The sequence below is a fragment of the Microcebus murinus genome, chromosome 6, assembly GCF_040939455.1.
Source record: "Microcebus murinus isolate Inina chromosome 6, M.murinus_Inina_mat1.0, whole genome shotgun sequence".
In the NCBI taxonomy this organism is placed as follows: domain Eukaryota; kingdom Metazoa; phylum Chordata; class Mammalia; order Primates; family Cheirogaleidae; genus Microcebus; species Microcebus murinus.
Genome location: NC_134109.1, coordinates 74,631,669 through 74,656,190, shown reverse-complemented (window position 1 = coordinate 74,656,190; position 24,522 = coordinate 74,631,669). Strand labels below are relative to the sequence as shown.

Genomic DNA, 24,522 nt, shown 5'->3' with positions numbered 1-24,522 from the left:
TGGACTGTGCCAGCCCCTGGAGGTGGTGATTCCAGAAACAATCGTTTTGGCTTTACTGAGAAAAGTTCTGGACCTAATTCAAAAGCTGCACAAATCATCTTATTTCAAGCAGGGATGCTGGAAAAAAGTTTAGGGAGGCGCTTTGGCAGATACTTTATTGACTGATTTCACAGAAGGGAGAGGTAGGTAGGTAAGATAATATCTAAGGAAAATGATGTGTGCTGCCTTCTGGCACTAACTAAAAGCAAAGTCTAATACTTAACTAAAGATGAGTTCCCTTTTCCTATTCAATGGACTCAATGAGTGTTTTAGTAGTAGTGGTTTGCTACTTTTAGAAGTAGTTGTGGGAGTTCACGAAGTGAGTTAAAATAAAAATATCTAGGGCTGGATAGCTGTGCATGGAAAAAGATAAAATTGGATCCATTCTTTACTTTCTACACTGGATAAATTCCAAATGAATCAGAGATCTAATATAAAAAATGAAAACATAGCAGTACTAGAAAAAACTAGTACTAGAAAAACCAGTACTAGAATTCACATGAGTGAATTCCTTTATAATTTAGGAGGAAAACATTCCTGCCCGTGATTAGAATCCGGAAGCATTAACAGAAAAGATCGATTAACTATGACTTAAACAAACAAAAAAGGAAAGCAAAAAGTCAAAAAAAAGTGTGCAACTTATATCACAATGGGCCAGTATATAAAAAGTTCCTTAAATTGTTTAGAAGGCCGTCCTGATAGAAAGTAAGCAATATTTAAAGACTTGAACTCCAAAGGGAGCAAAATGATTCTAAGAAAACGTCCCCTACTTAACTTAATTCATTGGGCCCTGGAGCTATTAGGCAATGGGGATACAGCAGTCTGTAAGGCAGATAAAGTTCGCTGCTGTAAGCGAGTTTACTTGGCGGGTGAGGTGGGGTGGTAGTAAATACATACTATATTGTCTGTATTTCAATTTAGCCCAAGCCTCCCGCCCTAAAAGAATTACATCCCAACAAACAAAGAACAACTTGGTGGGACTGTTGATGTTTCAGAATGGAAAAGCAGCGCGGAGCTGGGCGTGTGCAGCCTTGCAGGTTAACAGAATAACCTAGGTTTCAGCAATATCTGGGCGGGCAGCCACACTCCCTCGGGACTCCTGAAGCCAAATCCCACTAAATGAAGGTCTCGCAAGCTGCCACCTCCCCCAAACTTCGCGTTTCTTCCGTACTCTACTCTCTCGTGAGGGGGTCTTCTTTGTTGTACTTAACTTCTTAGGCAATAAGATTTGTGTATCACTGTCAGTCCCCCAAACGTGAACAAATTCCCATAGCCGTAGTTCCCACCAAGGGCAGTGAGTAGGGTTTCTAAAATCGGCGTTTGTCAATGCTGACTTAAATTGTCTCATCTCGAGTTCCGTAGAACGGTTTCTCCGTAAGAGGGCCTTCAGCCTCAGCTGCTTTCGACAGAAATGAGAACAAGGTGTCTATTACATTTCCGCGAATATTGTATATTGTCTGAGGCTCAGATCAAGATATTCATGCATACTTTGAACAGTATTTTCCTCCAAAAAATATGGCTCTGAAGAAGCAAGTGAAGCTCATATTTCTTTTCACGTTTCTTATGTTTGGATGCTACACCCTTCGGGATCTCCCCTCCGCCAGCACCTCCCTATTCAGGCAGTTCCTGGCCACCCTCCGAGGTCCTGATTTTGAAAAGAGAAGCGGACCAATCAGACGCGGAGCGCTGTTTGGCGCTGCCATTTGAGCCTGGTTGATCCTAGACTGGGACTGCGGGTCTGACGGCCGCGGTGGCTCCGGGGGTCTGCGGAGGCGGTGGGGCGGAGGCATGAGGCGAGCTGCTTGGCTCTAGTGAGCGCCCCAGGATGTGCAGGCCGGGAGCCGCGGGCAGGCTGACGGAGGAGGGAACGAGCCGCCTGTGAAACGGGGTGACGGCGGCCACCAGCCCGGGCGGGGACCGGGACTGGAAGAGACGGCCGAGCAGCCGGCTGGTCCGGCGGCTAGGCTAGGGTGGGGGACGCGGGGACCGAGAAACGAACGCCCAGCTGAGCCTGCTGGGGTTGGAGGGGCGAGGAAGCCAGAGCCGGCAAAGGGAGGTTTGGAGGAAAGGGGATCGTTGGAAGTGGCCGGAAGTGTTGAGAAGCTGGCAACAGGCGTTGGTGCAAGGAACCGAAAGAATCAGGGAGAAAGACGTGAAGTCTAAACAGAAGGTCAGTGTAAGTGCAGGAAGAGTGAGGTGTGGCTGGATCAAAGGGCCAAGAGAAGAGGGTCTGTGTAAGTGTAAAGGATTAAGGAGAAACCGTGGAAGTGGCAGGGGCTGTGGGCCAGAGGAGTGCCAGACGTAGCCGGAGGGCAGCGGAGCGGAGCTCAAACCTGAGAGTGTTTGGAAATTGCAAGACTTGGTGGCGAAAGAGGGTCAGGACACAGATCCTGCCTCAGAGAATGAGCGACGAGTACGGGATGTGGGATCAGAGGCTGGTGAGATTGGCCTTGGTGCAGCAACTTCGAGCCGTCTATGGCATTAAGGTCAAGGGTAGCCGTGGGCAATGCGATCGCAGGAGACACGAAACAGCAGCCACGGAAATAGGGGTAAGTTCTGGGAAAGGGAATTCGGGTTTAAAAAAAGGTACACCCTGTGTGTATCATCACTTTTTACCGGGTCATGCTAAAAAGTTCACTCTTTGTATCAAAAACAACGTGGTTAGATGTGTCTAATTCAATCCTCATGGTCAATTGCTGGTATTTTAAAAATGGCATTCTTGATTCTTTTCAGGGATTTTTGATCATTGAGAGGAGGTTGCAGGATTTACCAGCCTCAGCGCTATTGATATTTTGGAGTAGATAATTCTTTGTTAGGGATAACAATTTGAGAAAACAAGCTTGCTGCTTGGCCGTGTTATACTTTTGAGACATATGCTATTTTTTAAAACAAGTAAATTGGGAAGCCAGAACAAAATGATCGAAAAGCTGTTGATGTTTTAGTGGTCGAGGTTAAAGAATTTTTAATGAGATTTTAACAGCTTTACCACATAATCAAGAACTTAATTGCAAAAAATAAAATAAATTGAATATAAAGCATTTTATTTTAAATGTAAGTACTTGGAGAGGAACACCAACAAAAATATAATAATATGTATACCTCTTAATAGCTTATACATTTTGGAGAAATTGTTTTTGTTGTTTGCAAATTAATGGCATGTGTATTCATATTTTAGAACCATAGAGATTTCTTCTGATTGTAAACTGGCTTTCCAAGATCTCAAATATAGCTGGTTTTGTAACTATATGGGAGAATTTGTACATGGATTTTTTTTTCACTCCTTAACAAGAAAACCCACATCTGCCTTTAGCATCAGGTAGACCTGAGTTTGAGTTCTGCTCCACCCCCGCTAGGTCTGTGAACTTGGGTTGCTTGTTTGATTTACCTAAGTTTCAATTTCCTAATCTATAAAGTGGGAATAATGGTATCTCCTTAGATTGTTAAGGGGATTTAAAAAAAAAAAAAAAGTTAAGGTCTGTAGATAGGCCTAGCACAGTGCCTGTCACATGCCACTTATTCAGCTAATGATAGTTGTTATATATAATCCGTAGTTTACCTCCTAATTAATAGTCATGTTATATAAATTCAGCTAGAAACACTAATAAGAATATTCTAATAAAGAAATATGGAAGTTTGTTGTATTATAAGAGTGAGATCTAACAGGATAGGTAATTTGAAACAAAGTCATTTTTTTTGCTCTTTGGTATTTGTTAACTAATAGTTTCTGAGCTTTTTAAGAAAAGCACTGTAAATCTTTTAAATTATATTTTAAGTGATATTGTAATATATAAAATTTAAAAACCATGTTATGAGAAATAATTATAGTGGTTATTTGTGAAGCCTATTAAGAATAATGAGACATAAGAAAAAATACAACAATGAATTCTAGTTATGTGTGACAGTTGTAGACTTTTTATCAGCTTTAGCATCTGATTTATTTTTGCATTTTGTTTGGTCGCACACTATCAAGAACATTCTAATTTACCAAAATAAAGGGGTTGTCCATACTAATACTTTTTAAAAATAGTTCACATTGAAATGATAATCATAATAGCAATAGATATTCTTTGAATGGTTACTGTATGTGAAACACTGATATAAGGTCGTTACATGTTTTATTTCATTCTTCCTATAACTCTATGTCTTAAGATCTATGCGAGGATACTGAGGGACAGAATATTAATTTGATCAACATATAAGAACGAAGATTTAAAATCTAGCACTCTTGCCTCTAGGAGCCTACTCTCTTTAGCACTACAGTGTTCTGTCTTTTCAGCTTGGAATATTCGTAAATTAAATGGAGCCAAGTGCTTGAAAGAGTACTAGTAAAATTTTATTGCTGTGTTGAATCATTAACAATACCAAGTGATTTCTTAATGTAAATAGAAAGTTGAATAAAATGCTCTTGAAATATAAGTGTTTCAAGAGCTTTCACAGCAGATGCATCTAAGCTAAATTAACATATGTGAGATTAGATTGTACCCACTTAGTTTTGTATGAGCAGACAGATACAGACTTGAATTTACTTTTCAGTCCAGTGCAAAGCCATGATCTTGTTAATCAGTAACACATTTTTAAGAAGTTCAAATGCATGCACAAAGATAGTGGCAGATTCTTTACACTTCAGTGTGCAAAAACACTGAAGTCAACTAACATACATGCTTACTCTTGAGTTCTTCAATGTATTAAAACTTGTATGTGAGATTTAAAAAATGGATGTCCAACTAGTTAGATAAAATTTGACTTAAATATTTGCAGAACCCCTGCCTTGTGTACCCCAGGGCATAGTTCGAAAAGCACTCTTCTATAGGGTATGGAAAAGATATTGGGTCTAAAAATAACCTCTTCTGATATAATTTTAGGAAGTACTCAATGAGTGACTGGAATTATTGTTTTGCTTATCAATTGACTTAGCCATTGTGTAAGTTAGTATTTATAACATGACCAAAGGAAAGTATATGGTCAGTATTTATAAGATCACCGAAAAAACCTGTAATACTTTTTGGAAAATGTTTGTATTTTGGGCCAAATTTTGTTGGAGAATTTTCTAAGTACTAACTGGATTGATTTTCCATGATCAGACTGGAGACTGACCAAATTTACAAGATTGTTTGAGGGCAATGACTTTATCTCAGCCATCTTTGTACTCTCAGCACCTAGCATAATATCAAATATAGTAGTTATTTGTTACCAAAAGCACTTGAAATAATTGTTTTGTCATGTTTGATAGCTTATAGTTTATTTCTGCTGTTTTTTTATTTCCTGAAATTTTTAATTTGCCTAATGTTTAAGAAAATTTATATTATACCTAATATTTGTGTTAGAGTAACTGAATTTGTCCTTTTAGGGTAAAATATTTGGAGTACCTTTTAATGCATTACCCCATTCTGTTGTACCAGAATATGGACACATTCCAAGGTAAGCAGAGTTTGTAACGAAGAACAGAGTAAATATTTCTAACTGGCTTCAGTGGGTTTAAAAGAAATAGTTGATTGACACATATTTGTTTCAAACCAGCAGAGGTCACCCCTAAACATTAGCTAATATAAAATAAAACTTTTTCTAACTTTTACATATTTTAAATTTGTGATTTGTACTCATTCCGGGATTGATATTTAAGGTCCAGTTATGAATAAATATTAGAAATCTATTTTTGTCTATTAAATCAGTGTTCAGTTCAATACCAATTATTTTGCCACAATTCTGATTAAATAATATACTGAATTACCTATTCAGTAATAATTTTTATATTTTTTGTTTGTTTAATAAATGTTGGATAAAAGAATATTTAAGCTAAGATATCGGAGAATTTGTGAATAAATATTATGTAATAACTGATCTTTTCTATGACACTTAAAATTCATATAATTCATTTCGATTTTATCCAAAGTAGGGTTCATTATTCTAGTCTAATAATCTAGGTTTTAAGTGGTGCATCATCCAAAAGCATTTACTGAATACCTTGTTACCTCATTATTTTTGCTTTTTAAATGATGTATGAAAGATGAATTAAGATGTATTTTCCTATAAGGAAAACCTATAATGATTTTCAACATTTGAAATTACAAAGTCATATCCCCAGGAATAATAACTAAATCTTTGTTGTAATTTCTTGACCTACTTTTTTTTTTAACTATTCTGTCAGTTACCCTCTGTAAGCTGGGCTGACATTTAGCCACTGCACCAATACAACTGTATCAGTTATTTGTAGCTTGTATCCATCCTAATTTATGGGTCTCACCTGTTGAATATGTAAGTATCTAAAGCCAACATTTATTAAGATTATTGTTTAAAATAAAGAAATTGAGTACATTATCTCTTAATACGAAAAGAATTATAAAGACTGGGGTATACCCTGCTATTTCTGAGGGGTCATATTGAGTTGACAAAAAAACCTTGCCCTATTTTGGGGCAAATGTAGTAGATGATAGGTATATAAAGCTGTGTATGCTATCTAAGATCACCCATGAAGAGAAAGATAAAAGAAGACAGCCTTAGACAGAGCCCTGGGTTGTTCTACCATGTAAGGATCTGGCAGAACAAGGGGAGCCAGAAAAGGAGTTTGAGAAGGAACAGTAGGGGAAATAGCAGGAAAACCAGAAGAGTAGGGGAAAAAGAGCGTTTTTGAGATGAATAAGGGGTGATCAGGTCTGCCAGATGCTGACAGGTCAAGCAAGATGAAGACAACGAATGGACCATGGATTTGGCAAGGCAGAGGCCACTGGTGACCTTGTGAGCTGTTTCACTGGGTTAATGGGCAATGAGATTCTGGAGAGGGTAGAGTAGAGGGTGGATATGAAGAAGTAGAGGCAGTAAAAAAGACAAGTCTTGTGCTCTGCAGGGAAGCAGAAAAGTGGAGTAGGATTGAGACAGAAGGATATAAAATTGAGTGGGTACATTGGACTTGGCCTGAGTAAAAAGAGGGGCCTTAGAAGAATTTAGGAAACAAGCCAGAAAACTAAAAGGAACTTTGTCACAGAAACTAAAGGGATTTGTGGCATCAGAGCTTCTGAAAGGGATATAGTGCTTGCCTGCTCATGTACTTTAGCAGGAAAATGGGATTTGATAAGATGTGTATCTGGCCACCTGAAAAATAGTCTCTCTTTCAGCTTTCTTGTTGATGCTTGTACGTCTTTAGAAGAGCATATTCACACGGAAGGGCTATTTCGGAAATCAGGATCTGTTATTCGTCTAAGAGCACTAAAGGTAAGCATATTCTTGAACTATAATTTTTCATTTGAACCACTTTCCAGTTTTATTTCTGTGATAGAAATATTTAGAACTATTACATGAATAATTGACAGAAATTCAATTTACAAATAGCTTTTTCATGGCAAAAGAATCGTTTTTGAGAAGACATTACATATCATTTATATTGTGCTTTAAAAGTTTACAGAATACTTTTAAATTCATATTATAGTAGATTATACTATTCCTATATCCTATATGAAATAAATTGTTAAAGTTTGTTTTTTAGCCTTCTGGAAAAAAGAGGGATATATATTAAAATGAGAGTTAAGAGAAATTATTTTAAAAAGAGAGCGCTTTAATTAGAGTATAATAAAATATACTTTGTAGCATTAAACTCTTAAGTCCCCCAAAATACTCAAGATTATTATATTTATTTCAGAATAAACTGGATCATGGTGAAGGTTGTCTATCTTCTGCACCACCTTGTGATATTGCAGGACTTCTTAAGCAGTTTTTTAGGGAATTGCCAAAGCCCATTCTTCCAGCTGATTTGCATGAAGCACTTTTTAAAGCTCAACAGTTAGGAACAGAGGAGAAGACTAAAGCTACATTGTTGCTCTCCTGTCTTATGAGTGACCACACAATTAATATATTAAGATACTTCTTTAACTTTCTCAGGAATGTTTCTCTAAGGTAAGTGGTAATTAAATGCTTAGGAAATAATAGTTTAATTTCTCAACTAGTTAAAGATTTATACTTGTAGATAAATTTCATTTGGAATGGAAATTTTTCTAAAAAATATTACGTTATTTTTTTACTATGAGAGGTATATCTTGTATAATTTCTGAAACAGTACATCAAACGATTTAATATTTCCTTGCTGTCTTAAAATCATCATTATGAATGCCTTAACGGCTTATTGATTTTGATAAGATTCATTGTCCACTGAATGACTTCTGATTATTGTGTTTTTAAAATGTTTGTGTTTTGCTTTTTGCATTTTTCTCTTCTCCCTACTCTCAGTGAATCTGCTTATTCTAGACATACAGGCCACCTTTATGTGTGGGTTTCAAAATCAGGTAAACATGTTCAACTTGTGTGGAAAAGCAAAGTGGGAACTCTAGGGTTAGCATGGTTCTCATATATATATATATTTTTTTTTTTTTTTATTATTATTTTATTTTTTCCTGCCTCCCCCCTCTGTTCCTGTCCTGTGTTTTGTTTGTTTGTTTGTTTTTATTTCAAGAAAAATATGAGAGTACAAACATATTGGTTGCATTTTATATCTTTGCCTCTCCCTAGCAACGGAGGTATGCCCTTCCCCTCCACAATGCTCATCACATCTCTCAGATGTGGGTATACGCCCCCCAACTCCCAAATCTTTGGTGAACACCACCACCATTTGCGTACTATAGCGTTAATCAGTCAGTACCAATTTGATGGCGAGTACATGTGGATCCCATTCTTCCGATCTTGTGTCACCTCACTTTGGGTAATGGGCTTAAGCTCAATCAAGGATAATATAAGTGGTGCTAGCTCACTGTTATTTCTTAGAACCGTCCTGTGTTTTAAGGGTATCTGTGAGACAGGGAAAGGGCTATTTTGGGAAAAGGCTGAAGTTAATTAAAGCTGCTTCTGCATCTGAGCTTAATCGTGCCATGGAGCTATGAATAGCGACCCATGGACTGGGATGGAAGTGCCTGAACTATGCTCCTTTCAGAGAGAGAACATTGAGGCCCAGAGAGAGCAGGAGCCTGCCTAAGGTCCCACAGCCAGTCTGAGGCAGGGCCAGGACTCTCAGCTCCAGTTACTTAGGCCATGGGGTTGGACCAGCTAAGATAGAAACACAGAGGACTGGAGCAGTTGGTGTGGAGCCCAGAGGGGGCAGCAGAAGCACCTGGCAGGCAGGGCGTGTTACCTTCCCTGCTGACACTCCCAGCACATGCCTTTCCTTCCAGCTGAAGAGCTGTGGCTCCCAACTCCCCTGGGCTCCTTCTTCTCAACCACACTGCTGTACACCCATCCCTCAAGCATGTGGGCTGGCTTAACCTCTCCAAGCCTGCTTCCTCATCTGCAAAGGGATTGTTTGGAGTGTGTCCTTATATATATTTAAATACATAGTGACTATATGTTAATATTTCTGGTTTTTTTATATATTCAAGTCAGTCATGTAGATGAGTAGATAAAGGGTAACTGTTTTGACCCGGATATGACTGATAAAGTAAGAGGTCTTCAAAATATGCTACATATGTTATTTTAACTCTTTTTATTTTTGGCTCCATCTAATAAATCCTTTTTTCACTTAAGGTCCAGTGAGAATAAGATGGACAGCAGCAATCTTGCGGTAATATTTGCACCAAATCTTCTTCAGACAAGTGAAGGACATGAAAAGATGTCTGCTAACACAGAGAAAAAGCTACGATTACAGGCTGCAATAGTCCGGACTTTCATTGATTATGCATCAGATATTGGTAAGATGTAGATGCATTATTAAGAAACAGAATTTGTTTAAATGAGGGAAATCCCAGTTTCTTCCAAGTGAACTATGAAAACAAATTTTGGAAAGTTTGTGCATTACTGTCTAAATATTTTTGAGGAGGTGTGGAGGAAGGATAATAATGGTCTTACTTGTGAACATTTTCATTTAGGACGTGTACCAGATTTTATTCTGGAAAAGATACCTGCTATGTTGGGTATTGATGGCCTCTGTGCTACTCCATCGCTGGAAGGCTTTGAAGAAGGTGAATATGAAACTCCTGGTGAACATAAGAGAAAACGAAGACAAAGTGTAGGAGGTAAGTGGCAGTCCCATTTTATGACAGTACAGTAATTTGTTTTTATCTAAAATGCATTTGAACATAAAGAAGCATAAACTGTGGTATATGCCTTTTTAATACAGCATAGTTGGAAAGGTAGGACATATGCATATGAAAAGATAACAGGACAATATAGTCTAATATTAAGTGCTGAATCTTTAGCACAAATGTAAAAGTGTATTAAAAGGAGAAAAGTTCCCTTGGTTGTAATCATCAGGGACTTGTCAAAGAGGAGGACGAAGTGAGCCTTCTTGAAGAAAGGGTAGAATCTAGGAGAATTGGGTTGAGAGTCAGAAAACTTACATCCTATTCTAGATGGAAAGAATGCTATGAAGAAAGATTTGTGTCGGGAAGAAATAATCTATGTCTGTGTCTGTAAGTAGACCAGCTTGACTTGAGTGAAGCGTTCATTGTAAGGATTGGGGTAGTATTATGGTGAACTTGATGCCAGGCTAAAGAATTAGACTATTAACCTAGGTGTTAGTGGACCATTAAAAGTTTATGAGTTGAGGCATGACTTGATTAAAATGTTTTAGAAAATTAACTGATTTGAAGAATTGAGACTTGGAAGAAAGAAGATTGGTCAGAAATATGTGTCAGTAATCCAAGTGTGAGATCATTGTTTGAACTAGTTACTGACATGAATTACTTAGGAGTGCAAACTAAATAATGAAGGAAATATTACCAAGGAAGAATCAAAAAGACCTAAAGTCCTATCAGGTGGAGTTGGTAATAAAACTTCTTATCTCCTTCTGGGTCAAGAAGACAGAGGCCATTCCTTTTCCAATCGTGTTGGGAAATTTCTCATCTTTTGAGTATACAAGTCAATTGTTATTAAATATCCCATTCCTTATTTAATCTTTTGGCTTATATGTTATTGCATTCTTGTGTTTCTTCTTTACTTCCATTGTAGAGTCCTCTTACGTCCTATGTATTATTTTCCTAGGGCTACTGTAGCAAAGTACTACAAACTGGGTGGCTTCAAACAACAGAAATTTATCTTAGTTCTGGAAGCTAGAAATCTGAAAACAAGGTTTCAGCTGAGTGTCTGAAACCTATAGGAGGGAATCCTTTCTTGCATCTTCCTAACTTCTAGAAGTGGCTGTCAGTCCTTGTTATTCCATGACTTTGCAGCTATATCACTCCAATCTCTGCCATTGTCATCCCACAGTGTTCTTCCTGGGTGTTTCTCTGTGTCTACATTCTCCTTTTATAGTGACATACTGGATTAGGGTCCAGCCTAGTGGCCTTTTCTTAACTTGACTATGTCTGTAAAGACACTAATTCCAAGTATGGTCACATTCATAGGTACTGGGCGTTAGGACTTAAACATCTGTTTTTGGAGAATATAATTCAACCCATAAAACTTTCTCAAATATAAATATTTCTTAGACACAGATCATCTTTATTTCCCTCTTTGTCTTTGTGATCTCATTCACTCCTATAGTTTCAGTTATCAAATCTAAATAGATTACTACCAGATCTCTATTACTATTATCTCAAAAATATCAGTCTACTTTACTAACAACCAGTCATAACTGCTTTTCCTTAATGATTTAAACTTAATGTTTTGAAATGACCATTTTCACCCTCTTTAAACTGGTTCTGTGTGAATTCCATTTTAACAGCACCACCATTCCCTAGGCACTCAGGCTTTAAACCATGGTCTTTTCCATCTGTATTCACATGGTTCTATAAGATTCTATCTCTGCAGTGTTTATTGTATCTTTAGTGTAAGAATCTCCTTCTTGGTCTTTGTACCTCTTGCTTGAATCCACCCTACTTATCGGTATTAAGGCCGACATTTTTAATGTATAACTCAAGTATCTCACACACACTCTTCAGAAACTTTCACTGATAATACTGATATGTATAGCTTGATATTAAAGGTCTGTCATAGGATTGCTCTAGCATACTAGTCTAGTGTTTCCTGTCTTTCCTTTAAGCAACCTGTACTTTAGTCAAACTGCGCTATTTATTGTTTTCCAGACACTTTCATTTTTTTGCTTATACTGTTTAGTGATATGATGTTTTTACATCTATCTACTCCTGCTGTTCAAATTGTATCCAGTTTTCAAAATTTAGGTTAAATGTCTTGTCAAGCAAGCTCTTCTCATTTTTTTTCCCCCAGTGTGGAAATAATCTCTCTTCTGCTCTGACATTCTATAATATTTTAGGCTTTGAGAGTTGTTAAATGCAATATTCTTTGAAGGTAGAAACCATATTTTATACATCATTGTATCAACCCAATGGTTTTTACTGAATAGGCATAAATTTTTGAATGAATACATTACATCGAATTAATATATAGCTTAAACTCAGAGATACTTTATCTGAACACATTAGGATAGCATTTGTCAAGCATCACTAAAATTCATCGATTTCATTAGCAATTTGAAACTGTTCAGGAGCTCTAGGTCATCAGTGTTCATAGCTAGCCTTTTTTTGCATCTCACTTTGAAATGCAAAAAAAATCTATGTGTTTCATTCACTTGCATTGCTTTGAAGAATCTTGACGTTCTAAAAATTTGTGAAATACATATAACATAAAATTTGCCATCTTAACCAATTTTAAGTGTGGCTGAATCTGTTTGTAGCTCGGTTATTTCTTCTTTCTGCTCTGGCTCTCATTTTTCCTTTTTTCCTTTTTCTTTTGTCTTTTTCCTCTCCCATAGTAACCTCCTTTATCTGCACAGGTGTCATAAAGATTCTTTATTAGCCATTGCCTGCCAGTTAGAGCATTGTGTATTTCTAGCTCTTCATTGAGGTTTTCAATATTCGTTGGTTGGTACCTATTTCACTTGAGGGCATAAGATTTCTCAATAATACATAAGTAGTTATTACTAAACTGATTATACATTTACATAACTATATTAAGTGGTATTTGGTGATTAATCTGACTGAAAGTTAGGGGACTATTTTTGCATAAAACTATTCCTGTTTAAGTCATAACAATTTCCTTATGGCTAAATCAAGTATATATATTTTTTAGACTTGTATTATTCAGAATCTCTGACCACTTGGCTACTTCTTTCTTGGTATTTTTTTTTTTTTTTCCCTTGTGTTTTGTAATGAGCTTGCTGTTAGTTCCCTTACAACTTTGGCCATTTATTTTATTTCATTTTTTGGATTTTCTTTTCTGAATATCTCTTAAATATCCCATTCTTTCATGCCTGACCTTCTTTTCACACTTTGCCCTTTTCTTAAATGATCTTATTCATTCACATTTTTTAAAAACTACCATTTCTGGGCTGATGGCTCCCACATCAGCTTCTCCAGCCCTGATCTTTCCACAGATGGATTTATATTCATTCAGGCATCTCATAGGCATGTCTAACTCTCCCTTGCATAATTTCCTTTTTCATTTGGTGGCACCATTGTCTCCTCAGTCATCAAAATCAGAATTCTAGGTGGCTTTATCTGCTCTTTCCCTATCTCTACATCCCATTGGTCACTTAAATGTTGTCACCTTAATCTGTTAAATACCTTTATTCCTGCCTCCATTTCTATTGCTCCTGCCTCAGTTCAGATCATCATCTTTTGCTTCAACAAGTTATGATTCCCTCTTTCCTACCCTTTCGGTACATTATACATATTTGTATCATATTTCATTCTGTATTATACTCCCTTTTTAAAAGGGATATAGAAGTATAATTGGGGAATGGAATAAAAATGTATCCTTTAGTATTTCATTCTATTTTGAAATAATTCCTTAAATAACCTTAAATAACTTTAAAATTGTATAAGGTGATAAAAGATGTTAAAAGAAGACCACAAATATCAATATGTGAAAAATAGGTAAATGTTAAGTTATCATAGATTAAATGATTATATATGCTTTGCATTTCAGATTTTGTGAGTGGGGCACTAAATAAATTTAAATCTAACAGAACACCCTCTATTACACCTCAACAGGAAAGAATTGGTAGGTATTTATTATATGTATCTATTTAAATGAAAATTTCTAAAGTAGTCTACAAAAATAATTACAGTAGTAATTACCTAACTTATTTTAGTTAATCAAATTTAGTTTAATCAAATCCAAATGTTATTTTCAATGGTGATGTACTAAAAATACTGTGTTGTGACATTGCTAATTATGTTGGATATAATGAACCCAAATTGTAGGTGAGAATTTTTTTAGTCTATTGTTACATCTTTAATCTTAATCATACTTTTCTGTTGTTTGTAACTTAAATGCTATTGTATGTGTGAAAATAGCTCAACCTCATTTCTGTTTTAGAACCACAAGTTTGTTCCAACTTTTTATCCTAATTTGCTTGTGGCTGAAATTATTCAGTTAATAAGGGACAGTATGATCTTTTCAGAGTGACTAAATGAACTGGTTAATATTCAGTTGTGATTAAAAGCAAAAATAATATTTAGATCAGTTTTGTTTCAACTCCTTGACTATAATTTCATCCCTACATTGATATTTTTTAATATGTATCTTATGCATCTTTTAGTCTATTTGGTTTAAGTTACTGCTGTTTCTTAAGTCTTGCATTTTTGTGACTGCCTTATTTTTATTTTAAGTAATTGCAGAGTTTTAATTTAGTTACATAACATAAAATTGATAATGACAATATATCCCTGTTATTTTTTGGTTACTTCTAAGTAATAGTTTTATAAGAAGAAATTACATAAAGTTTTTGTATTTTATCAACTCTGCAGGAGAAATAACAAATTGGTTTCGTTTTTGATATTTTTTCAGCCCAGCTATCTGTATCACCAGTGATTCTTACTCCAAATGCTAAACGTAAACTGCCTGTAGATTCATCTCATGGTTTCTCAAGTAAGAAAAGGAAGTCCATCAAGCACAATTTTAACTTTGAGCTATTGCCAAGTAATCCCTTCAGTAGCAGTTCTACACCAGTATCAGGTAGCAAATAAAATTTATATAAGTGTGTTGTAAACATTAACATGAATGCCTATTCTAGGCAAAAGTTCCCTGCCTTTTAAAATAGACACTGGTTCAATATAATTCATTTGTGTGTGTGTGTGTGTGTGTGTGTGTGTGTGTGTGTGTTTTATGGTCATGCCTTATTGAAATTGATGATAAATAACTCAGAGTGAGGTTGGGCACAGTGACTCACACCTGTAATCCCAGTATTTTGGGAGGCCAAAGTGATACTTTAGGAGGATCACTTGAGCCCAGAAGTTCGAGATCAGCCTGAGCAACATAGCGAGACCACATCTATACAAAAAATTTAAAAACTAACTGGGCATGGTAGAGCATGCCTGTTGTTTCAACTTCTCAGAAGGCTGGGATGAGAGGATTGCTTGAGCCCAGGAGTTTGAAGTTACGGTGAGCTATGATTGCACCACTGTGCCCTTCATCCTGGGCAGCAGAGTGAGACCCTGTCTCAAAAAGAAAGAAAGAAACAAAACCTCAGAGTGGTATTTTGGGCTTTTGTGATGCTCAGGTTTTATTTGATTGGATATCCCAAATCCTACTTTAGTTACTTTTGATCTATAGTTATGGCTTTATTGCTATCTTCTGTTGAGTCGAGGTTGCCAAAAGTTTGATCATCTCTGAATCCAGAGTGGGAGTGTTACCATTACAGATTATTGTTTTTGTTTTTGTTTTAAGACAAGAGTCTTACTCTGTTGCCCGGGCTAGAGTGCCATGGCATTAGCCTAGCTCACAGCAACCACAAACTCCTGGGCTCAAGGGATCCTTCTGCCTCAGCCTCCCTAGTAGCTGGGACTACACCATGCCCAGCTCATTTTTCCTGTATATTTTTAGTTGGCCAATTAATTTCTTTCTATTTTTAGTAGAGACGGGGGTCTCTCTCTTGCTCAGGCTGGTTTCAAACTGCTGACTTTGAGTCATTCTCCTGCCTCAGCCTCTCAGAGTGCTAGGATTACAGGCGTGAGCCCCAGATTTTGGTTTTTAGAATGAGAGTATTTTACAGTTTTAGACTCAAGTACCTTTTATAAAAGCTTTAAAACATTATTTATACTCTTCCTTGTGGCATGGTTTCTAGACCTCTTACCAACCTAGCTGTTTTCTTCCAGATTAACTACAAGTTCCTAACGTGGCCGACCAAAGCCTTCGAAAATAATATAATATCATGCTAACTTAGAGACTAGATTTTTGTTAGTGTGGTTATAGGTTGAGTTGGCTCTTTCAGCATGTGGGAAATACAAGTGAGCTCATGTTAACCTTATGATTAACCAAAAATGAAATGAAATCCTAATTAAGCCCAGGGTCCTCTGTCTCATATTTATATATCTCATGTTTAGTTAAAATGTGGGTGATCTTTTAGATTTTATTTTGTTGGTTTCAGATGGTGTTTCATTTTGAATTCACTAGCTGAGTTATATGAGCTCTTCTTCCCAAAAGCCTCTCTGTTGTTTCTATTATTGAAAAGGTTTATGCTTTCCTTGTTTAGTCTACTAAAAAGTTGAATAGTATCATAGGTTCTCTATGGCTCATTAAAGTATAATGATAAGAACTCTGAATCTTATGTCCATAGTTCATTCAGTATTCTGAGGTTGGAGACTTAAATTCCTTTAAAGCAATGTAGTTGTTTTTATTTTTGTTTTTTTTTTTTTATATTTAAAAGCCTTTCCAATTTGGAGGATATTTTCCAAATGGCAAATTATAGTTTTATAGAATTATAGTTTATAGAATTATAGTTCTACCTGCCTTTGTTTATTAGCTTTATAGCATCTTCCCCAAGGAAAGAACTTGCTGATTCCTTTTCAAAAAATTTAAAGGTTCACCAAAAGTAATCCTATTATTTTTAACTCAAAATTTTTCTTTGTCCCTACTTTCTCAGCCACAACTCAAATTCATTTGCAAAATTGAAAATAGTCTGATTTCTAAGTATAGATTCTAACAGTATTATGCTTTTTAAAATATATAAAGGCAACATTAATCTATAGTCCAGTGAGTATGTATTAATTTTTTTCTTATATACATGATAAGTTTGCATCATTCCATATATTCTGACTGTGCTTCCTGTGACCACTACCCATTTTCAAAATGACTAGACTGCAGCCCTGTAATAAAGCTACCTATGTTGCATTGAACATATTATATTGGGTTCCAAAATCTTCTTCAGCCAAATGCACCCAAAAGTTACTGTAATGATTGTATTTTTTCTGGGAGCTTTGTGAATTCTTTATCAATAACAATAATGAAGTGAGGTGGTTCATATTTGTTGATTGTATACTGAGTATGATTAAAAAACATTAGTCAAGGCCGGGCGCTGTGGCTCACGCCTGTAATCCTAGCTCTTGGGAGGCCGAGGCGGGCGGATTGCTCAAGGTCAGGAGTTCAAAACCAGCCTGAGCAAGAGCGGGACCCCGTCTCTACTATAAATAGAAAGAAATCAATTGGCCAACTGATATATATATAAAAAATTAGCCGGGCATGGTGGCACATGCCTGTAGTCCCAGCTACCAGGGAGGCTGAGGCAGAAGGATCGCTCGAGCCCAGGAGTTTGAGGTTGCTGTGAGCTAGGCTGACGCCACGGCACTCACTCTAGCCTGGGCAACAAAGCGAGACTCTGTCTCAAAAAAAAAAAAAAAAAAAAAAACATTAGTCAAATGTATACAGAGTCTTTGTTCATAACTACTTTACTTTTTTCATCATTTTTTTTACTATAGTTCGATTATAATGGTGTTGAATTGAGCTTCTGTTTTAACTACCAGTTATTCTCATGGAACACAACAGTGGCCAGGTGGTTAGGCATGTGTTATATATAAATAATTAGTTTTTGTTTGTTTTCCAAAAATATTGCATAAATTACATTCTAGAGTCAGGTGGACAGCAGTTGGCCAGCAGGTATATCCTGGATACTCAGACTGCAACTTGTTTGTCTATAGCTTATTTTTGATAATAGTGTTACTTAATATTATATACCACATACTGTATTAGACATTGTATGTACATAACAACAATATTTATATTCATCATAAAAGTCCATTTTAAGAGCCTAAACCCATTTACTAAGTGATAGGGCAAAATCAAGTCAAGTCTGTCTCCAAAGCTTTCTTTTCAATCTGTAACAGTGCCTACCCGTTCCTTGTATTATTAAAAGAATTTAAAGCAAAACTCTAATGTGAAAGTAATGCTGACTTTTAATTGACAACTCAAAAGTAAGAAATAGATACTTTTTTTAGTTGAGTTGGGCTATCTGACATCTGAAGTTTCTAACCAGAAATTGATTACTGTCGTTGGTTGGGGATAGAAATTAAGGCTTTAAATCTAATTGCTGCTATTGCTATTTTATATTTTAAAAGGAAAATAAGTATGTGTGGTATATTACATGTGCTTATTTTTATAGTTCACATTGATACAAGCTCAGAAGGGTCATCTCAGAGTTCATTGTCTCCTGTAGCCATCAGTGGGAATCATTTGATCAGTACAGGTGTGCCAAGGAGAAGTAAAAGAATTGCAGGCAAAAAAGTTTGCAGGTAATTTATCCAGGATGTTTTGTTTACATTGGATATATATTTGGCATATATATAGTTAGTAAAATATTTTTTCTACCAACAATCATATTTGAATCATAAATTTTAAAAATCCCTTCTGCCTTTATAGTCTTATTAATCAAATATCCACCAAAGAAAGATTCCTAATTTGAGTTCACTTTACTTTCTCAAAATCTTTTTATGTTGATGGTATAGTTTTATAACACCCTGTTAGTTTAAAAATCATTAGTCTATTCTAGTAATTCCAATTTATAAGTGACTAAATAACATTTGTCATAAACAGATTATTTTTATATGCAAATGCAATGTGTTCACATACAGTACCTTAAAGTTTAACTGGTTTTAAAAAATTACTATCTGCTCAATTATTAGCAATATGATTTGCTGTGGACTCTCTCAAATTTCATTTTGTAAGAATTTCTTTGGTGTCTACACTATAAACGGACATTTTTAATTTCACTCTTTTTTTCAGGGTGGAATCAGGAAAAGCAGGCTGCTTCTCTCCTAAAATCAGTCGCAAAGAAAATGTTCGAAGATCTCTTCGTTTGAAATTTAGTCTAGGGAAAAGTAGCAGAGATGTAGTAAGTGTCTTGCCATTTCATTAATCTGTTTATAATGTACAAAAGACCCTCTTGACCCTGTGCCCCCTCCAGCTACTGTCCCATTCTCTTCTTCTCTTTATCCCAAACTCTTATAGTTAAGTTTATATCTCTAGTTCCTCTTTTTCTATTCTGCTTAAATCAATTCCAGTCAGACTTTCCTCCCAATACTTTACTGAAACTGCTCTCATCAAAGTCACCCATGATTTCAGTGTTGCTGAAACCAGTGGTCAAACATCAGTCCTTATTTGACTTGACTTGCCAGCAGAGGTTGGCACAGCTGGTTGCTTGCTCCTTTTTGGTTTTTGGTATACTTTCTTTCCTTGCTTCTTCACTGCCTTCTTTTCAAAATTCCCAGACATGGATGTACCCAAAGCTTAGTCCATAGACTTTTCTTTTCTCTCTCCACTCACTCAAGATGTTCATCAGTTGTAAATATTATATACAGGTTCAGTTTCCCTTATCTAAAATGCCTGGAATCAGAAGTGTTTCAGATTTCAGATTTTTTTTGGATTTTGGGATATTTGCATTATACTTATTAGTTCTGCATCCCTAATCTGAAAATCTGAAATGCTCCAATGAGCGTTTTATTTGAGCAACATGTCAGTGCTCAAATAGTTTCAGATTTCAGAGCATTTTCAGTTTTGGTCTTCCAGATTTGGGATGCTCAACCTGTATTTACTTAAAATTTCCAAACTTAAGTTCTGCAGCCCAAAATACTTTCCTGAACAACTTTCCTGTTTCTTAACATCTACCTATTTGCCTTTCCTACTTGGATAGCTAATTCAATAGATAGCTCAAGTGTAACCTGTCCCAAAAAGAGCTCCTGAGGTGCATCTCTTTGCTGCCAACGTCCACTACTCCACACCACCCCTACACCCGCCACTAAAACTTCTAAGTACAGTTTTCCTTATCTCAGTTATGGTGACTCATTCTTCCAGTCACTTAGGTCAAAACCTTGGTGGCATTCTTGATCCCTTACTTTCTCTCATGCACCATCATGTCTAATCTGTTAGAGAATCCTGTCTAATTCTGCTTTAGAATATCTCCAAACTGACCAATTTTCACCAGTACTACTTTTCCCACTTTCTCTTAAGTTCTGTCATCTTTCAGCCAGATTACTATAGTAAGCTCTTACTAATAGGTCTACCTTCCTCTATCCTTGCTACATTACTGTAGCCAAAATTATACTTTTAAAACCCAGGTTAAGTTATATCATTTCTCTGCTCAGAACCCTCCAATTTCATTCTGGATAAAAGCCAGAGTTCTCATGTGGAACTGCAAGGCTCCAGGTGATCTGCTCCCAGGCTGCCTCTCCAGTCCCTACTCCTGTCCCCATTACTCACTCTGCTCCATTCACTCTGACCTCCTTGCTGTTTGTGATTGTGCCAGACTTTGCTCCAGTCTCAGAGATTGCACTGGTTAGTGCTCTGCCCTTAAATCTTGATGGCTCTTGCCTTCTTCATTCTTTACTCACAAATCATCTTCTGATCATCCTATTTCAAATTATACCCCTACCCTTCACCACTCCATATCCTTCTTACCCTGTTTTATTTTTGTCTTGTATATTGTATTTATATAATATAATTGATTGTTTATCTTGTTTTGGACTAAGTCTCCCCATCTAAATAGAATGTAATAAGGGTAAGATTTTCGTCTGGGATTTGTTTTTCATGATTTGTGAACAGGCCCTGGCATAGAGTCAGCACAAGAGAAAATTTTTTTGATTAATGAATATGCAAGTAATTTTATTTTAGATCATAAAATATCAACTAATTGCTCAGTCAAATGATTATAATTTTTAGTAGCAGGCAAGAATATTTGTATTTCTTATAAAATTGTTTCCTAATTATATATGCCTTTTTAATCAGCTGTAGATTTTGATAACTATAAAAAAATTTACTTTGTCTTAATATTTTCAATTAACTAGGCTTATTTCTTTTTTTTCTTTTTTTTTTTTTTTGAGACAGAGTCTCGCTTTGTTGTCCAGGCTAGAGTGAGTGCCGTGGCGTCAGCCTAGCTCACAGCAACCTCAATCTCCTGGGCTCGAGCGATCCTCCTGCCTCAGCCTCCGGAGTAGCTGGGACTACAGGCATGCGCCACCATGCCCGGCTAATTTTTTATATATATATCAGTTGGCCTATTAATTTCTTTCTCTTTATAGTAGAGACGGGGTCTCACTCTTGCTCAGGCTGGTTTTGAACTCCTGACCTTGAGCAATCCGCCCGCCTCGGCCTCCCAAGAGCTAGGATTACAGGCGTGAGCCACAGCGCCCGGCCCTAGGCTTATTTCTTAACCAGAGCTTTTTCAAATTTTCTTTTCTTTGCAGAATGGATGTTCTGGTGTCAATAGATGTGAAAATGTTGGCCGGCGACTTGCAAATCAACAAAGTTTAAAAAATAGGATTGAATCTGTAAAAACAGGTCTGCTTTTTAGTCCAGATGTTGATGAAAGGTTACCAAAGAAAGGTACATTTACATAATTCTGTTAGAGTTTTACCCAAAACTCCTGCTTTAGTTGCTTTTTCTTAATGATAAAATATATCAAGTACTTTACTTTCTAGAAATTAAAAATTTATGTTTGAATAGTAAAAATAAATTCCTATCAACATTGGGAGAATTCTTATACATGTTAATATAAAATGACTGACTTTTTTTATTAAAAATTATTTAACACAAGTCTTTATTGGAATTCAGTACTTAGTGCCTTTATTTGCCATGTATTTGGATAATATTTCAAAATGCAATTGGATACAAAGGATTAAAAGTACTGAATTGCTTTATTTTAGGTTCAAAAAAGATCAGTAAGTCTGAGGAAAACCTACTAACTCCCGAGAGACTAGATGGAACAAATTACCGGATGTCTTGGATAGGACCTAGTAATTCAAGTTTTCAAGAAATAGATGCAAATGAAGCTTCTTCAATAGTGGCAAATCTTGAGGTAGAAAGCTCTTGTTTGGAGCCTGATATTACAGTTGAAAAGTCACCTGCTATTTCATATGAACCCACCTCTTCTGATTTACACAATAAGCATAATAGCAATGTAATGGGAAGCTCCCTTAGTGGTGATGACAATACCTTGACCACAGAGACTTTGGTGAAAATTCAGAAAGCATTTTCTGAATCTGGAAGTAATCTTCATGCATTGATAAATCATAGGCAGTCATCAGTAACAAATATGAAGAAAGTAAAGTTAAACGAAACATCTTCCATAGAATATAGCTCGGAGAAAAATCTATTTGAAACTAATGATTTGACTGTAATAGAATCAAAGGAAAATTATGAACACCACATTCTTGAAGATGAAAATCATATTTCAGAAAGAGACATTTCACCACATCAAACTCAAAAATGTGACAGACAAGCAGCTGTAAAATGTTATTCAATTCAGGTGAAGGTGGAACATGAAAAAGATAATCATTCAAATATACCAAAAGATTATTTCAGCAAGCAAGAATTCTCCAGTGAAGAACAAATAAAGAAACAGTATCCAAGGGATAAACTAAATACCGCATTAAAGGAGAATGAGACTATGATGGAAGGGAACTCCCCGAAATGTGCAGCTTCTAGGGAGGATGAGGCTAGATCCTCTTCCTCAGAGCACAGTACATGCATTATAACAAACTTGTCAAAACTCAGGCCTATGAGAATTGCTAAACAACAGTCATTGGTGGAAACATATGATAAAACTTCTTCTGAAAGTTTACAAATGACAGAACATGGGAAGGTTTCAGAGCACATACAGTGGTTTAACAAGCTTTCTTTAAATGAACCAAATAGAATAAAAGTTAAGTCACCTATTAAGTTTCAGCGTACTCCTGTCCGTCAGTCTGTCAGAAGAATTAATTCTTTGTTGGAGTATGGCAGGCAACCTGCAAGGCATAAGTTGATGAGTCTTGGTGATGCTGCTTCTCCTCTGGTGAAATCAGTGAGCTGTGACAGTGCTCTTCCCTCTTGTATAGAAAATACATCAAAAGATTCCTTTGTTTCATGTACCAAATCATGTCCTGAAGAACAGAAGTCTACATCATGTGAACAGTCAAACACTGATGCAATTTCAAAATCAAGCATGGAGTTAACTTCTAAATCTTTCATAAAAATCAAGAGACACCCAGATTCAGTGAATGCTTCTCTTAGGTCTACTAGAGTCTATGAACAGGAAATGATATCTGATGGCCAAGTTAAGGTTCCCCTGGATGACCTGACTAATCATGATTTGTCAAAATCTGTTGTAAATAACAATATGAGCTTTTTTCCTGGGATAAATAGTAGGGTCCTTAGGAAACCATCAGAAAAAGAAAGGGTCTGGTACAAAGGTTCTCCAAAAAATCCTATCGGAAAAACTCAACTACTACCAACAAGTAAACCTGTAGACTTGTAATTGGTAAATGTTATACTTGTTATTAATGTAAATAAAGTGAAAACTTGATGATACAACTTGCAGGATAATCCCCATGTTAATTTGTAGCTCAGGGTGATCGTTACGCAATAGATTTTCTTTGAAACATTTTAACTTTGCTGCACAAGCAACTTGGATTTCTATTCTTGTATGAATAACTACTTTGTTTTTCTTAATTATGGCAGTATTTAAACTTTAATTTTATTGTGATCTCTTAAAGCAGAAGTTAGACTTTACCTTCTTAAAGAAATTATTGACTGGTTTTATAAGAAATTAAGTTTTGAAAATTGCATGATTTTTGTGTGTGATAGGAAGAGGCGGAGCAAGTTGTGCCTATTTCCTGTTATTCCTCCAAGTCAGATAAGGTTTCTACGATAAATTTCTAGTGTGTAAAGGGAAAAGATAAGCCCTGCAAATCTTATGTTGTGAATTTTATTAATGTGTACTGTCTTTAGCAAAATCCCTAGAAATTAATTGTCTTCAATAGCATCCTAATTAGTCTTCTTTGGGGCAGAGTAATTTGTTTTATGTCATCTGTAGATGTACCATGTGTTCACTTGAACTAAGAAAATGGTCAAGGAAGAATAACAACTAAAGTGTGCTCACATATTAGGATGTAGAAGTAATTGATGACTTTTAAGCCATACTGTGTTTTTAAAGATAATTTGCACAAATACATTTGTATCTGTTTTGTCCAATATAGAAATGGAGACTATTTAAAGAGGAATAATTAAACTTTAAAAAATGTAATCAAGGTGATTTCTTATGTAGATGATGGATTTTAGAACACTTGATGCACCTCTGTACATTTTACTTGGATAAAAACCTATGATGATTTTGTCTTGTGTGTAAATGTTATTTATTTAGCATAGATATTAAAGATAACTTTCTGGAAAATTACTTGCCTAAGGCTCTAATGAAATTCACAGTGCCATTTAGAACATGCACCAAATTGTCAAGCAAATCTGCCTAAGTTTATATTTTTAATTATTATAAATTAAAAATCTTTAAAGAAGCAGTATTATGAACAA

The 24,522-nt window shown here is 35.9% G+C and overlaps 1 protein-coding gene across 1 annotated transcript; it reads left to right on the top strand.

The window, feature by feature from the left end:
• Window positions 1–1,595: 1,595 nt before the first annotated feature.
• Window positions 1,596–24,379, top strand: ARHGAP11A (Rho GTPase activating protein 11A). The gene is made up of 12 exons (XM_012766341.2): window positions 1,596–2,588; window positions 5,387–5,457; window positions 7,149–7,245; window positions 7,670–7,923; window positions 9,538–9,701; window positions 9,879–10,025; window positions 13,897–13,971; window positions 14,761–14,928; window positions 18,347–18,476; window positions 18,967–19,075; window positions 21,423–21,561; window positions 21,882–24,379. Exons 1-12 carry the CDS (start codon window positions 2,442–2,444, stop codon window positions 23,471–23,473), a joined length of 3,093 nt encoding a protein of 1,030 aa, XP_012621795.1. The 5' UTR covers window positions 1,596–2,441; the 3' UTR covers window positions 23,474–24,379.
• Window positions 24,380–24,522: the final 143 nt, after the last annotated feature.